This window comes from Aureobasidium subglaciale (genome assembly GCF_000721755.1).
Source record: "Aureobasidium subglaciale EXF-2481 unplaced genomic scaffold scaffold_22, whole genome shotgun sequence".
In the NCBI taxonomy this organism is placed as follows: domain Eukaryota; kingdom Fungi; phylum Ascomycota; class Dothideomycetes; order Dothideales; family Saccotheciaceae; genus Aureobasidium; species Aureobasidium subglaciale.
In genome coordinates this window covers 26,656-40,033 of record NW_013566973.1, presented here as the reverse complement: position 1 = coordinate 40,033, position 13,378 = coordinate 26,656, and the positions used below count along the sequence as shown (strand labels likewise).

General features: G+C 50.5%; 5 protein-coding genes across 5 annotated transcripts; 1 reads left to right on the top strand and 4 right to left on the bottom strand.

The window, feature by feature from the left end:
* Positions 1-898: 898 nt before the first annotated feature.
* On the bottom strand, positions 899-4,385 carry AUEXF2481DRAFT_425402 (uncharacterized protein). Its single transcript, XM_013485428.1, has 2 exons — positions 3,833-4,385; positions 899-3,665 (listed from the first exon to the last, which is right to left on the bottom strand). The coding sequence occupies exons 1-2, from the start codon at positions 3,994-3,996 to the stop codon at positions 1,058-1,060; spliced, it is 2,772 nt and encodes a 923-aa protein (XP_013340882.1). The 5' UTR covers positions 3,997-4,385; the 3' UTR covers positions 899-1,057.
* Positions 4,386-4,691: 306 nt separating this feature from the next.
* AUEXF2481DRAFT_100581 (glycoside hydrolase family 31 protein) lies at positions 4,692-6,953 on the bottom strand. Its single transcript, XM_013485427.1, has 2 exons — positions 6,106-6,953; positions 4,692-6,050 (listed from the first exon to the last, which is right to left on the bottom strand). The coding sequence occupies exons 1-2, from the start codon at positions 6,808-6,810 to the stop codon at positions 4,776-4,778; spliced, it is 1,980 nt and encodes a 659-aa protein (XP_013340881.1). The 5' UTR covers positions 6,811-6,953; the 3' UTR covers positions 4,692-4,775.
* Positions 6,954-8,356: 1,403 nt separating this feature from the next.
* Positions 8,357-9,712, top strand: AUEXF2481DRAFT_7680 (uncharacterized protein; the record flags this gene model as incomplete). The annotated part of the gene is made up of 1 exon (XM_013485298.1): positions 8,357-9,712. One exon carries the CDS (start codon positions 8,357-8,359, stop codon positions 9,710-9,712), a length of 1,356 nt encoding a protein of 451 aa, XP_013340752.1.
* A 587-nt stretch (positions 9,713-10,299) lies between these two features.
* AUEXF2481DRAFT_7679 (uncharacterized protein) lies at positions 10,300-11,043 on the bottom strand (the record flags this gene model as incomplete). The annotated part of the gene is made up of 1 exon (XM_013485297.1): positions 10,300-11,043. The coding sequence occupies one exon, from the start codon at positions 11,041-11,043 to the stop codon at positions 10,300-10,302; it is 744 nt and encodes a 247-aa protein (XP_013340751.1).
* A 408-nt stretch (positions 11,044-11,451) lies between these two features.
* On the bottom strand, positions 11,452-13,273 carry AUEXF2481DRAFT_43057 (uncharacterized protein). Its single transcript, XM_013485352.1, has one exon. The coding sequence runs from the start codon at positions 13,254-13,256 to the stop codon at positions 11,535-11,537; it is 1,722 nt and encodes a 573-aa protein (XP_013340806.1). The 5' UTR covers positions 13,257-13,273; the 3' UTR covers positions 11,452-11,534.
* Positions 13,274-13,378: the final 105 nt, after the last annotated feature.

The following is a 13,378-nucleotide window of genomic DNA, read 5'->3' as shown; positions in this document are numbered from 1 at the left end:
TGGTGCTGATTAACTCTCAATGTGTTAACCAAATGCTTGCGTCTGGGGTCTGGTGTGTTATCGCTGATCATGGCAAGGGGTTATATATGCATGATCTGGGCACTATTAAGCCCTGGTTCCGAGCAGCCCCATGGGGAAGCGATCGAGAGGGGGATGTGGAGAGTCCGGGGACGTTTGCCAACCTCTCATGTGCAAAGACGAAAGTTCATGTGAGGATTCTTTCGTGCCACCGCCGGACGGTTTCGATTTGTGGTGGTTGACTCATCGGGGATGTCCGGATTAAGCCGTCCTGCCCCTCCGGACCGAGCGGAGCCCCGTCGGCTTCCTTGGCTACGTCGGGACTCCCTGCGTGTGACAGAAAGTCAAAGCCCTGTTGACTCTCGCGTCTAGGGACAAGGAAGCGTAATGGACACACGCTTTGGAGAGCTGAGCTCGATTGCGATAGCTGATTCGTCGTGTAACCGTTTCAGGCCGGCTGCCTTCCACCGGACACCGGAGGGGTGTGATTAGCCCCGATGCCGCGAGGAGCTCGCGTCTTCGTGTCCAGCGTGATCTTCCCGTCCAAAGGCAACATCATACTTGGTACAAGCTTGGCAGCACAGCAGAGCGACCAAAACACTCCAACTTTCCGTTGCTTGTGATCAAGCCATCTGTCCTCCCCGTATGCAGAATACTGTCGCACCCTCTCTCCACAGTGATCAAAGCAGGGCAACGACGAGCTGTAGAAAGGCACAGTCATATCTTTTATCGACACACCTAACGCAGGGAGTTGTCGAAAAGATGTATCTCGGTGACATTGCTCCAGATCTGAAGAAGCTCGTGCCTTGGGACAGCAGTAAATGTGACGGTCTTTCGCACATGGGGAGGATGTGGTAGATCAGCTGTTCATCGAAGGTCTCAAACAGAAGATGAGCGAGTCTCTTTGGAGGGATTTCTACTCCATGAGATTTGATATACAACTTTCTATAGCTGAAAGCATGAGAGGGCATGGACCACGCTCAGTCACGAGCGCGTACTGGCTCGTTCAGACCGTGAGGCAATCATTACGGAGACCACGCTACGCGGGCCTTGCTGATACCTGCGCGCAGCGAAGCAGGAGATTCTCATACGCCTTGGAAATCGGCCATGCTGCACAACGATTCTTAATTAGCTTCGCACCAACTTTGAGCACTCCAAGTGCTCCACCGGGCTGACAGATGTTCCCCACAGCCAACATATGTGGTTGCATGGAGTTTCCTCGATGAATGAAGATTTGAATGAGCTCGTCGTCGCATGGTCGGTCAATTTGTATCATGGTTGGATCATACTCTTCGTCCGCATCGGCGCGTGGGACAGCAGGATGATCGTCGTCACTCGTTGCCTGTAGGAGAGGTACGAATGACCCATAAGCCCATAGTATGATACTGGCCATAAAAAGGCTGGTCGGTTCAAGAATGTTGCCGGTTCCATGGTGTCGAATGTACCAAAACATCGCTCCGGCGTGCACAATAGCTAGTCTTGATTTGTAGTGATCCTTGGAGATCCACAGCCAAATCTTGGCTACGAGATCTTCCCGGCGCGAGCGCGAGTTCCCAGCTTGAACTAGAGATGTGTCGTCGCCATGCACTTCGCAAATCAGATCATAGACATCCTGGTACGGGACCAGTAGAATCAATCGCGACATGTGCAAATGTAACACCACCGGTGGCTCCAAGCCTTGCAGCCGAGCAATGACTGCATGAGTTCCCCAATGGAGTGAGTCCAGACAGTCCAGAGCTTTGTTGCGCCACTTTTGGTACTCCGGATCCGAGGGGAGCCAATAAATGTCTCTGACGGAGTCGCCAGGTTGCTGCTGCCCCGCATCAAGGCCGCTCAGTGGGTCGAGTATGTGGGATCCAATCTCCAACGTTCGCCGGCAGACCGCATGAACAGCGACTGTTTGTGCAAAGTCTCCGAGCTCTTGGACAAGCGGCTGTTGCTGATAAAGCGACTGCAATAACCGTGACAAGCCTACCGGCTGTTTGTGCGTCGTTTTGAGATATAACCATGCTTCTATCGTTCCCGCCATCCACAAAGCTTCGTGAACAGGCAAATCAGTCTGAACGTCGCCTAATGAGAAGTTTGACGACAGTGTCTTGCCGGCTGTTAAGAGGTTCCAACTGTCGAGTAGCCAAGCACAATACGCCACTCTCCGCTGACTCTCGCGATGAGCCCATGCTTTCCAGTCGTCTTCCCTCCACGTGATGTCCCATTCTGGTTCTTTCAGACCAAGCCAGCGAGATCTTTTGATATTGGTGCAAAGGTCCGAAAACGATCGAGTGCCTGCCATAGCGTCTTCGTTGATGTTGACTTGTAGATGGAGTTCCAAGACATCATAGATTATACAAGCTTGCATAAACGACAGCTCGGGTTCGCGTCGATTGTGTCTTGCCAAAACATTCTGTGTCGTGATGGCCCGCTGTAGAAAGGTTCTAAATGCTTCGGCGTTGGACACAAGCGGAGCAGAAGAGGATATGGCAGCACCCATGGCAGCCATAGCTAAGCAAAGTATCCAGTCGCCGTCCCCTTCCAACGACGCTGTGGGCCGATGAATAACTTGGAACGTAGAATTGATGTTGTCGAAGTAGGAGTCTAGGCAGGTCTCCAAAGCCTGGCAAGAAGGAAATCGATTGGATCGAAATCTCTCAAAATGAAGTAAAGGGTTATCGGTGACACATAAGTTGTCAAAGCTCTGCAGTATACGGTTGTAAGTATGCGATGGAATTGGGGTTGACAATGCCGTATCCGAGGTTGGCGGCTCCATTTCCGTCGAAGTGAACTCTAGTTCACTTCCCATGCCACCTATGTGATCTTGGGTATTTGAAACTTCAGCGTTGCGGCGTCTGGTAAGACGAGATACCTCTCCATCAGCATAGAATGTCCCATGCCGTTTAGAGGAGGACACAGAGTTGGTCACAGACATTGAGGCTGGAGATTCCTCGGCGATGGATCCTTTGCTTCGACCTCCAGGGCTCGTACCAATATTGAGGACGTTGTTATCCAGAGGGTTGGTACTGGGAGACCAGATACTGGTACTATGCAAGCCCATGACCGGGGAAAAGTTATTCAGTGCCTGGCTCATGTAGAAATCGAAATCCCAGTCCATGCCATTGGCGTAAGGCAGCCAATTTGTAGCCGGTAGCGAGGACGTATCTCTGCCCACAAATGGTGCAACCAGTGACGTGTCTTGGTAGTTATAAGAGGGGTTTACGACAGGATCTTGAGGCGTCCATGTGGGACCTAGCAAAGACCTGGCTGGTTCTCCAGCGTCTCGGGAGCTTGGTACTAGCAGAAAAGATGGTTCACCAGTCTCTGTACCAGGTGTACGTGTTTGCGGTATGGTGTTGTCCGTGTTCTGGTCAATCATAGTCGCACAATTTGGAGGAGGCATTTGAACTTCTTCAATAGGCAGAACAGATGTCGTGCTTGCAGATTGTTCCGGTACTGAGTCAGACGTTCGATCGGACTCCTCGTAGACGCACTGTACCTGTCTCGAATGACATCTCTCACAAGGATTTTGTCTACTGCATCGTACTCGAGCAGTAGCACAACCCCTGCAAGCTCTGGAGGAGAGCGCATCGGCAGAACCTATACGACCTCCGATGGAGTTGGTGCGGTGTGTTATTTGGTGTCTATGAAGCGTATCTCTGTGATCAAAATCAGCACCAGGATCCTGGTCTCAACTAGATGACGTTTATAAACAAGCATGAATTCTGAGCTCTTCCGAGATCAACTCAGTCGCTGGCCCTAATCTGGTAGTGTGCGACTTCGGGTACGCGATGCAAATGGCCAATGGTAGAATGGTACTACGAACCTTCTCACAAAGCTCTTCCCACAAATTGAACAAACGAACCGCTTGTCTTGAGTGTGTGTGAGCATGTGTCTTCGTAAATGTGTTGTTCGCTGGAAGACGATGTTGCATGTCGAGCATTTACGTTGCGCATCATCACGGGATATATGAGGCTCGTTCTCGGGCATTTCGAATGACGGTGTTGAGGTGTTGACGCGACAGGTCGGAGTGACACCAACCACTAAGTTCGAGTGCGACTTTTAGGCTAATCTTGTAAGCCAAGCTGGAAGACACGTTTGAGGTCATCACCGTGTCAAATACATCAACCTCTGGTACGAGAACTCGTCGCTACTAAGCCCTAACACGAATATGATGCGACTATGATACGACTACTCAAGGTATATCTCGCTGCCAAATCGAGGACTGCACGACCCAAGGCGTTGAATATCTTGCTCGACTTGATCTAATGGAGGCGCGATGACGTCGTGGACGAGTTGGCTAGGCAGGTCACCCTGTCCTCGATATCTTGTTGGCATCCAGCACAACCACAGGTCGCACAGAGACCAGTCCCGGGTCTGAATACTCTCTATGAGCTCTTATCTACCGTTCAAAAACATTTTTTCTGAATTCTGAGCGCGTGGCTTCATGTTTGAGCTTTCGCATGTCAAACCATACATTACGTGAAAACTGGACGGCGTTCAACGCACGAGGCACTCTTCTATCCTTCCACTCTTCACCACTTCAAAACAACATGTGGTAAGATTCGAGTCACAGACAAGAGATTACGGACCAGTCAAGAAGATGGGTTCGACGATAGATCCAGGGGTGAAGTGGCATCTCGAGGTTCATGTTGTTGACATCAAACGACATACTGGTGTACGATCTTGGCATGGAGCGAATTCAGATTTTATTATTGCTGTCTAATGCATACCTACTGTATCATAATCCAATCCGGGAACAAAGTGGTCTATTGCTTTACGAAAACAGGCATAGTGTCCATGGGGCAGTCAACCTCGACTTCACGGCCACCCTCATAGACTTCGTCGCCCTCAAAGGACTTCCAGGTTGCTCCGGCAGGAAGGTAAACCGTGCGCTTACGCTGGCCTGGGTTAAGAATTGGTGAGACTAAGTACTTGGGCCCGTACATCTGCTGATCCTCAATTGACCATGCCTTCTTGTCTTGAGGGAAATCGTAGAAGATAGGGCGGATGATTGGAGAACCTTTCTCGTGGGCCTCCTTCATGAGACTGCGAGTGTACTCTCTCATATCTTCTCTGATCTTCATGTACTTCTTGCAGATCTCGTAGACTTCTGGGCCATATGACCAGACCTCGTTCGGAGCTCCTGATAGACAGGTTGCGCCACCGGTTGTACCATGTTGCGGCATATGAGGTTCACGGTCTCCATGCAAGCGCATCACAGGACAGAACGCGCCGTACTGGAACCATCTTGTGAACAGCTCCCGGAAGTCCTTGTCGTCCGGGTGACCACCATGGAAACCACCGATATCAGTGGTCCACCAAGCGATGCCTGCCATACCCATGTTGAGTCCAGCAGCAAATTGGTTTTTAAGACTGTACCAAGATGAGGCGATATCTCCGCTCCATACGAGGGCGCCATACTTCTGACTGCCAGCCCATGCGCAACGCAATAGGTTGACGATGTTCTCTTGGCCCGCAGCTTGTTGACCCTCGTAGAAGGCACGAGCGTACTCCTTAGGATAAATGTTGCCGATGCTAACATTCGAGCCTTTCCAGTATCTCCAATTGTCAAAGTGGTAGATTGAATACTCAGGCTCGGCTTCATCTAGCCAGAAGGTCTTGATGCCCATGTCGAAGTAGTTCTTTTTGGCTTTGTTCCAGACATAGTCTCTTGATTCGGGGTTGGTAGCGTCGAAATGGACGGTATTGCCCATGTAGTCTAGGGAGATTCTTGTACCGCGATCGCATCTGATCAACAGCCCCTTCTCTACCATTTCTTCGTAGTTCTCGCACCTTCGGTCCACAGTGGGCCAGATGGAGACCATAAGCTCAATGTTCATCTCCTTCAACTCGCGAACCATCTCTTCGGGATTTGGCCAGTAAGTCGGGTCGAACTTCCACTCTCCCTGCAGGGGCCAATGGAAGAAATCGATGACGATGAGGTCGATGGGCAATTGACGAGCCTTGTACTCTCTAGCAACCTCAAGAAGTTCTTCTTGTGTCTGGTAGCGGAGTTTACATTGCCAAAATCCGAGACCATACTAAGTTGAAGGTCAGTACTATGCTTGAGGTTGGGAGTGCATGCAAATCACTTACCTCTGGCATCATGGGAACTTTGCCCGTAACTCCGGCGTATGCTTGAACGATCTCGGCAGGTGTCTCTCCAGCTACCAGCCAACAGTCCAGGACTGTGGAGCTCAAGGCTTCGAAAGACATGAGGTTTTTGCCAAAAACGGCTCTTCCAACACCAGGGTTGTTCCAGAGAAGACCATAACCGAGGGAAGACACGGCGAAAGGCACACTTGCTTGCGAGTTTCTGTGGGCCAGCTCAAGGTCAAGACCCTTGAGATCGAGGTAGGGTTGCTGGTATTGTCCCATACCATATATCTTTTCGTCCTTGTCGAGAGACTCCAACCGCCAGACAATGTGGTAATCGTTTGTGGATGGGATGGCTTGGAATTCGCGGGCTTCTCGGTCGATTGCGCTGCACTTGGGATCCAGAACATCGCGGCGGTTGCGAACAGCTTCATCAAGGATGATCTTGCCTCCGTGACCATAGACAGTCAACTTGCCCTTGGCTGTGACTACGGCTTTGATCTCTCCATTGGTCAAGGAGCTTGACTTCTCCCCAATCTCGACCACCGCGTTGGAGCCCGAGACCTCGTCCAAGGCCCAGTTCTCGGCAGGCATCTCATTGAGCTGAGTGGCCCGAATGCGAAGGGCATTCTTGCCCCAGGGCTCGATCCAGAGCTTGTCGGCGTCAAAACTGAAGATCAGACGGTTTTCCTCTTTGGCGAACATGGTGAACAACTTGAGAAGAGATGTGATGGTGCTTTCTCAAGTGCTCGGTGTCTCGAGTGATATAAGTAGGACATGGTGAGATGATCCAGGAGGCAGAGGCATCGGAGCCCCTCTCAAACAGCTTACTCACCTTACCTGCTCAGGCTGCTCTGGGTAAACAGACTGTAGAATGCCCCTCCATCTACCCCACGTCGTAACCCCTCACTCACGACCCTGGCCGTTGTGCACCACCGGAGCCCCGCCGCAAGCTTCCGCAATCACATTTTGTCCCGAAAGCCGAATGTGTTCTCGATGCCGTGCAACGATGACCCGAATGGCATGCACATTTTGGTGCCGGGATCGATGGTCAGTGTGGTGAACTTAGAGTGCATATCCGGCGGAACCTCGAGGAAGCCCTCCGGTGGCTCTGGAGCCTTTGTACAGTCAGTGTCTCATGCCAGAGTTGGTCATGTGTGTGGCTGTAATAACAATTCTTGCTTGGGCACGGTCTTTGTGTAGACGAATGATAAGCATACGCGTGCTGGCTACATCTGGCTATCGCAGTTCGTTGACCAAAAGCCAAAGTAAGCTTAGTATAGGCAATGAGATCTCTATAGAGAATTGTCGGACAAATGCTAGACGTGTAAGCAGAAGTTATAGTTGCAAATCCTTCTATAGCATATATGCATCCGATTCTACACTTTACATAAAGAAAAGATACTAGTTCCATATTGACTAAGATAGCAGAATAGATGTTGCATTAGGTAGATGAGACCTATGCACAATAATCTATACATTATATATTGTCTGATCGGCTTGCCCAGTACATACGGCCACAGTCAGCTGAAAACTGGGCATCCCGTCCGCTCTGCCATACATAAGCAGTTGAACGGCAGATTAGTACTACGGTGGGTGACCACGTGGGAATCCCTGCTGCTGTATGTTTTGTCTGTGACGATTCTTCTTTTGCTGAACGAGAGTACCCTCCAAGTTCTGCGCTGCGAATCCTTTTGTTTGAGATGCAAGTCATTACAGTAGGTGAGGAAGCAAATTTATGGTGGTAAAACAAGCTGAGCATTGTTGTGAGCGACGTCGCATGACGGAAGGAAAGGGAGGCTCTATATGTCTCTAGACTACAAAAGCCGTGGAGAATGGAACTGTATAGATAGGTACATCGGTTTGCTTGCATTCATTTCGGGAAGGTGGTCATGCGACAGGCAAATCAGGGCAAGGTGGGTCAAACGTGGGGGAGGGGGCTGTAAGCAAGCATTGTTGAGATAGTCAACAGATAAATTCATGTATCTTGACCAAACACCCGCTGCTTGCAATATTATCTATACCCTGATTTTGACTTGACAAACGACATATTAGAGCGCCATCAACTCAGTGTCATCATTCGTGTCTCTCCGGCTCACCTCCGATTTCAACTTGCTACGTCTTCTGGCAACTGCCATCAACCCTTGGCGAAGTACAAAGGACCTCACGAGTATACTTTCCATAACATCAACATCCCTTGCCTTACGAAGATGCGATCGCTGCAATCATGGCGTGGTCCTGGTACGAGCCTATGCGGTTCGCCTCGAATGTGCATTCGACTACAGCACGCTCGACGTCGAATGCGACCCTCACAAGGACTGGAACATACATTGCTGCTGCTAGCATTATTACTGGAACCGGTACCTGGTGGCTGACAAGTGCCTCCAAAGACTCGCCAAGTCCAAAGTCAGTAAAGCACAAAGCCACAAAATTTGGTCTCTCGAAGGACGAAGTTACCGAACTGCTGTGGCAGGAGGCATATATTGTCAAGACATCTTCGACCGTGGAGAGGTATGACGGAGCTCGGCTAGCCTCGAACAGTCCGTGCGAAGACAGATTTACGCATGGTCAACTTTCTGTATCCTCTGGTGAGCCATGGATGGCATGGGCTGTGTTTGATGGACACGCGGGCTCGCAAACGGCGGACTTGCTAGAGAGACAGCTTTTGCCTTTGATACAGGAACGTCTGAGCCAATTCGATGCACAATCAATTGTGTCAGATGCAGACTCGGTCCAAGACGTTATCACGAAGGCTTTCATGGACTTTGACGATTCGCTTATCAGGACAGCCGAGAAGACAGCACAAAGCGACATGCCACTGCATGAGATGATGCCTGCCTTTGCTGGTTCGTGTGCTTTACTATCGTTGTATGATCCTGCTTCAAGGAGACTGCATGTGGCATGCACAGGAGACTCTCGAGCAGTACTCGGACAACAGAAGGCCGATGGTACTTGGGAAGCGATCCCTCTGTCAATTGACCACACAGGCAGCAACGAATCCGAGATCGCAAGGCTTCATCAAGAGCATCCCGGAGAAGAAGAGATAGTCAAGGGTGGTCGTGTGCTAGGTCTCATGGTATCTCGAGCATTTGGCGACGGTCGATGGAAATGGCCTGGAGACTTGCAGGGTGAGTTCGTACGCAGATTCCACGCTCCGGCACTTCGAGCAGCATTGAAGGACAACACCAAAACGCCACCATATATTACTGCTGAGCCCATCATCACGACCACTGTCATTGATCCGAAGAAGCCTTCCTTCTTGATTTTGGGGACAGACGGTCTATGGGACAATCTTACGAATAAGCAAGCCGTAAACTTGGTTGGCAGATGGTTGGAACAACCTCAAGCGAATGCGACAGTGCACAGCAAGCCAGAGCAAACTCGTGTGCCGTTCGACTTTGGTAGTGATGTAAAGTGGGAGTTCGAAGAAGGGAGAACAACAATACAAGACAACAATGCAGCCGTACACCTGATGCGAAACTCATTGGGCGGAAACGATCACGAACTGATAGCAGCTCGACTCGCAACCAGCACGCCATTCTCACGGGAGGTGAGAGATGACATAACCGTTCAAGTAGCTTTCTTCAATTGCACAGCTTCACAGTAAGCAAAAAGGATATGCAGCGAGCGAGATTCGAACTCACGATCTCCTCAATACCTAGTCATCCTCGGTAATATGCATAACATACAGCCATCATCAGATTTTCGGGACGCTTGTGTTTGCAAGACATGGGAGTGAGGCGTCTTGACCACTGGACCACCGCTGCTTTTGTTGATGGAATCGGGCTATTGTGATCTAGCATCCTCGGGAGGGATGGGAGATGTAGGAAGGACTGTGGTTGTCTCCTGCCCCCCGAACTTTGCTCGAAGCTGTGTGGTACCTTCCTGAGATATTGACGCCGGTCTTTGCTGCCGCAACTCTTGAAGACTTTTGCGGCAAAACCATTCCTTAGACTCACGACTCTGCAGCACGTGGCCGGGACCAATGAGTGAGATATTGTAATGGATGTGTTGCCAAAGTCGACATCGAGGTAACCGAGATACATAACAGAACTTTTGACACAAATCGCAACCTGTCATAACATGCTTGCTTCTTTCCGATCGCCCTACTCCTAAGCTCCATCAACAAACGAAACCAAACATAGAATTAGACAAAACCAACTGAACGCATAAAAAGTCCAAGCATCATATCGTCTATCCGGTACCACCGTTGACTTCGACAACAGATCCATTCATGTATCTGCTTTCATCACCCATGAGGAAGGCTACGACATCTGCAATCTCGCCAGCCTTGCCCATACGGCCTATAGCCACTTGCTCGACGGTTTTCTTCAGAGCCTCCTCGCCAGCCATGACGCTAGCATTTGTTGGTGTCTCGATATATCCCGGAGCAACGACATTAACACGAATACCCTTGGGACCGAGCTCCAGAGCCATAGACTTCGAGAAGCCGATGATGGCGTATTTTGTTGCGCAGTAAATGGCCATTTGCTTATGAGGATGGACGCCACAGATAGATGAGACGTTTACAATTGCGCTTCCAGATCTGAGGTATGGGATGGTGGCTTTCGTGACGTTATAGACACCTTTGAGGTTGACAGCAACGAGCTTGTCAAAGTAATCTTCACTGCAGTCGACCAGATCTCTTGCAGTGGGGTTGATACCCGCACAGTTGAAGACATGGTCTATACGGCCAAAGTAGCCTATCGCATCCTTGACGGTATCAATGCATCGCTTGTATTCGGCCACATTGAGCAGGGTGACTTGATGAGGTCCTCCGGCGCATTGCTTGGCAGTTTCTCGACATGATTCAATGTTGAGATCGCTGAGTGCGAGTCGTGCTCCGAGTTTGCTGAGTTTCAATGCCGTCGCTCTCCCAATACCGGATCCAGCTCCAGTGAGAAAGACGACCTTTCCTTCAATAGCGTTTTTGTTCATCGTGTCGCGTTCGCGGTTGCGCAGAGCTGTGTCGATCGGATTGACCCTAGTGGACTGTGGCTGGGGAGCAAGCTATTCCTCGAGCTTGGCAAAAATGGTCAGAAGATCGTCGTGGTAGTCGTGAGATTTTCGTTGATGGATTGAAAAGATGTGACAAAAGGAGACGAAAGTTTTCGCATGGAAGAGCCGCTTGATGATGGAATTGTGTAGATAAAACAAGTCACCACATGGCAACTCCCAGCAATCTGTATGGTTGTTGGGCGCTGTCAACACAAAAGAAAGTGGGGCCGCGACGATAAGACCGTGAAAGCCTCAATGGCGTTATCGGGCCGTCTGGCCAGGGTTTTGTATGATGCAAGTGCAAGCAGTCACGCATTTTTGTCAAACATATGTTTCAGAAATCAAAAAGGGCTTCCACAGCGCTATCTGGATTGGGTATCATGAAGTATTTTTTGGGTTAGTCGTTACAGGTGGTGATTATGATCAAATGCTCATCGTTTGGCCTTTTTCTTGTCTGGCCCATCCTCTTCCTCATCACTGAGATCAGCATATATCGTCTTTGGCTGAGTTGTAGCCCAGGCGTTTGTGAACAGAGGATCGTTCTTGGCCTTGTCTGCGTACTTGAGAAGGGCTTCTCTCGGATCTTCCTCGCGCATACCGCTGAGCGGAATGTGTTCCTTGATGTAAGCTGCATCTGCATTACTCTTTGCGAAAGGTGTGGTATTGGGGATGTGCGGCCGTCTAGGGTCCCTTGATTTACCGGAAGCTGTGAGACCAATGGTAGGGTGTCTTGCTGCAAAGGACGCAGCTGATGGAGCAGAGCCTCCAGGAAGAATGACAGCATCACCACCGATACCGTGAGAGAGATCCATGGTCAGATTTGGATCGTCATCAATGTGACGACGCTTTGGAGCCTTGAGCATGACAGTCTTTGCACCACCTTGGGACAGGTTAGGATTGTAGAGGACATGGGTCTCACCGTTGGCTGAACCGGTTATAATTTGGTTCAGCTCCTTGTGCCAGTAGACGCTGATTATAGCGGAGCCTGGTGTTATGGGAGTGACTAACTCTGATCTGAGAGTCGCAGAGTTGAGAATGTGGAGGTCACCGTTTGCAGAGCCAGTGAGCAATTCAGTACCTCTTGGCGAGAAACAGATGTTCGAGGTAGGGTATTGATCAGAGATTGATGGGAAGTCGACAGTTCTGAGAGGTGTTTTGAACTTCCGAGTATCCCATAGCTTGATAGTATTGTCGCCTCCACGGGTAATGACAAGCTGACCGGTAGAGCTGAGCTGCAGGCCACTAGTCCAGGTGTCTTTCTTATGTGCATCGCGAATCTCAGCGGCAGGTCTTGTATAGGGCCCGTTAGCATCCCACATGACTAGACTGCCATCAAGAGCAGCAGCAACAAGGAGGTTTGATTGAGCGGTCGCAGCCCAAGACAGAGCAGTAATCCGCGTCCTTCCAGCAGAGCCGGCAGCTCTAGACTTGTGGACTATGACAGTCTTTTGCTGTCTCGGGTTGTTGATGTCCCAGATGCGGACGGTGCTGTCTGTTCCTCCAGTGGCGCAAATGTTTCGATCTTGCGGATGCCAGACGCCGCAGGTGACTTCAGAAATATGGCCCTTGGTGTGGTGCATGTCGCGTAGATACATGTCGCCTTTGACAAACTCGGCGATTGTTTCTCCATTGCGATCAAGAATGCGCGGCTGGGGATGGGCGGTAATGGCCAGCATGGTGGATGGTGCGATGGGATTGAACTCGACGTGCTGGACGGGATGAGTCTCGGACGAGGCAGAGCCTTTGACAGACGAGGGATCGACGGACTTGAAGGCGCGAATGGTGGAGGGCGTGAGGGAGGCAAAGTCGTGGAACTTGAGGGTGCAATCGCTTGAGCCCGTCACCAGGCGTCCTCCTGAAGCGTCCAACGTGATGGATGTGACGGCGCGGTCGTGAGTTTTGAAGACCATCTCGTGCGACACGGGACATTCATCTTCTTCGTCTGATTCGTCCGAGTCGTCGTCGTCGTCTTCGTCGCGCTTGGTCTTCTTGTCGCCTTGTGAGATGACGGGCTGCGACCTTTTACTCTGCTCGAATCTGTTGTTGACCTCGGCGCCTTTCGTTTGTTTGCCAAAGGATGTCGTTCCAAGAAACTTCTGAAGCGCCTCTTCCTCTTCGTCAGGCACTTCAGAGGCTACAGGAATGTCTGACATTACAAAGTTGGTCTGGTAGATGGCTTTGTCTTTTGCATGCCACTAGAGCTACGACACTCTCGCGTCAAATGCCTCGACTTTTGTCACTCGGGATCGACATTTCGCTGCCGTCAACGCCGCAT

Bases quoted from the DNA above. Each gene is read 5' to 3' on its own strand.
- AUEXF2481DRAFT_425402 (XM_013485428.1), bottom strand. From the start codon at position 3,996: ATGCCCGAGAACGAGCCTCATATATCCCGTGATGATGCGCAACGTAAA. The intron at 3,666-3,832 runs GTTCGTAGTACC...TTTTGATCACAG, and splicing joins GGGAAGAGCTTTGTGAGAAG to AGATACGCTTCATAGACACC.
- AUEXF2481DRAFT_100581 (XM_013485427.1), bottom strand. From the start codon at position 6,810: ATGTTCGCCAAAGAGGAAAACCGTCTGATCTTCAGTTTTGACGCCGAC. The intron at 6,051-6,105 runs GTAAGTGATTTG...CCTTCAACTTAG, and splicing joins AAGTTCCCATGATGCCAGAG to TATGGTCTCGGATTTTGGCA.
- AUEXF2481DRAFT_43057 (XM_013485352.1), bottom strand. From the start codon at position 13,256: ATGTCAGACATTCCTGTAGCCTCTGAAGTGCCTGACGAAGAGGAAGAG.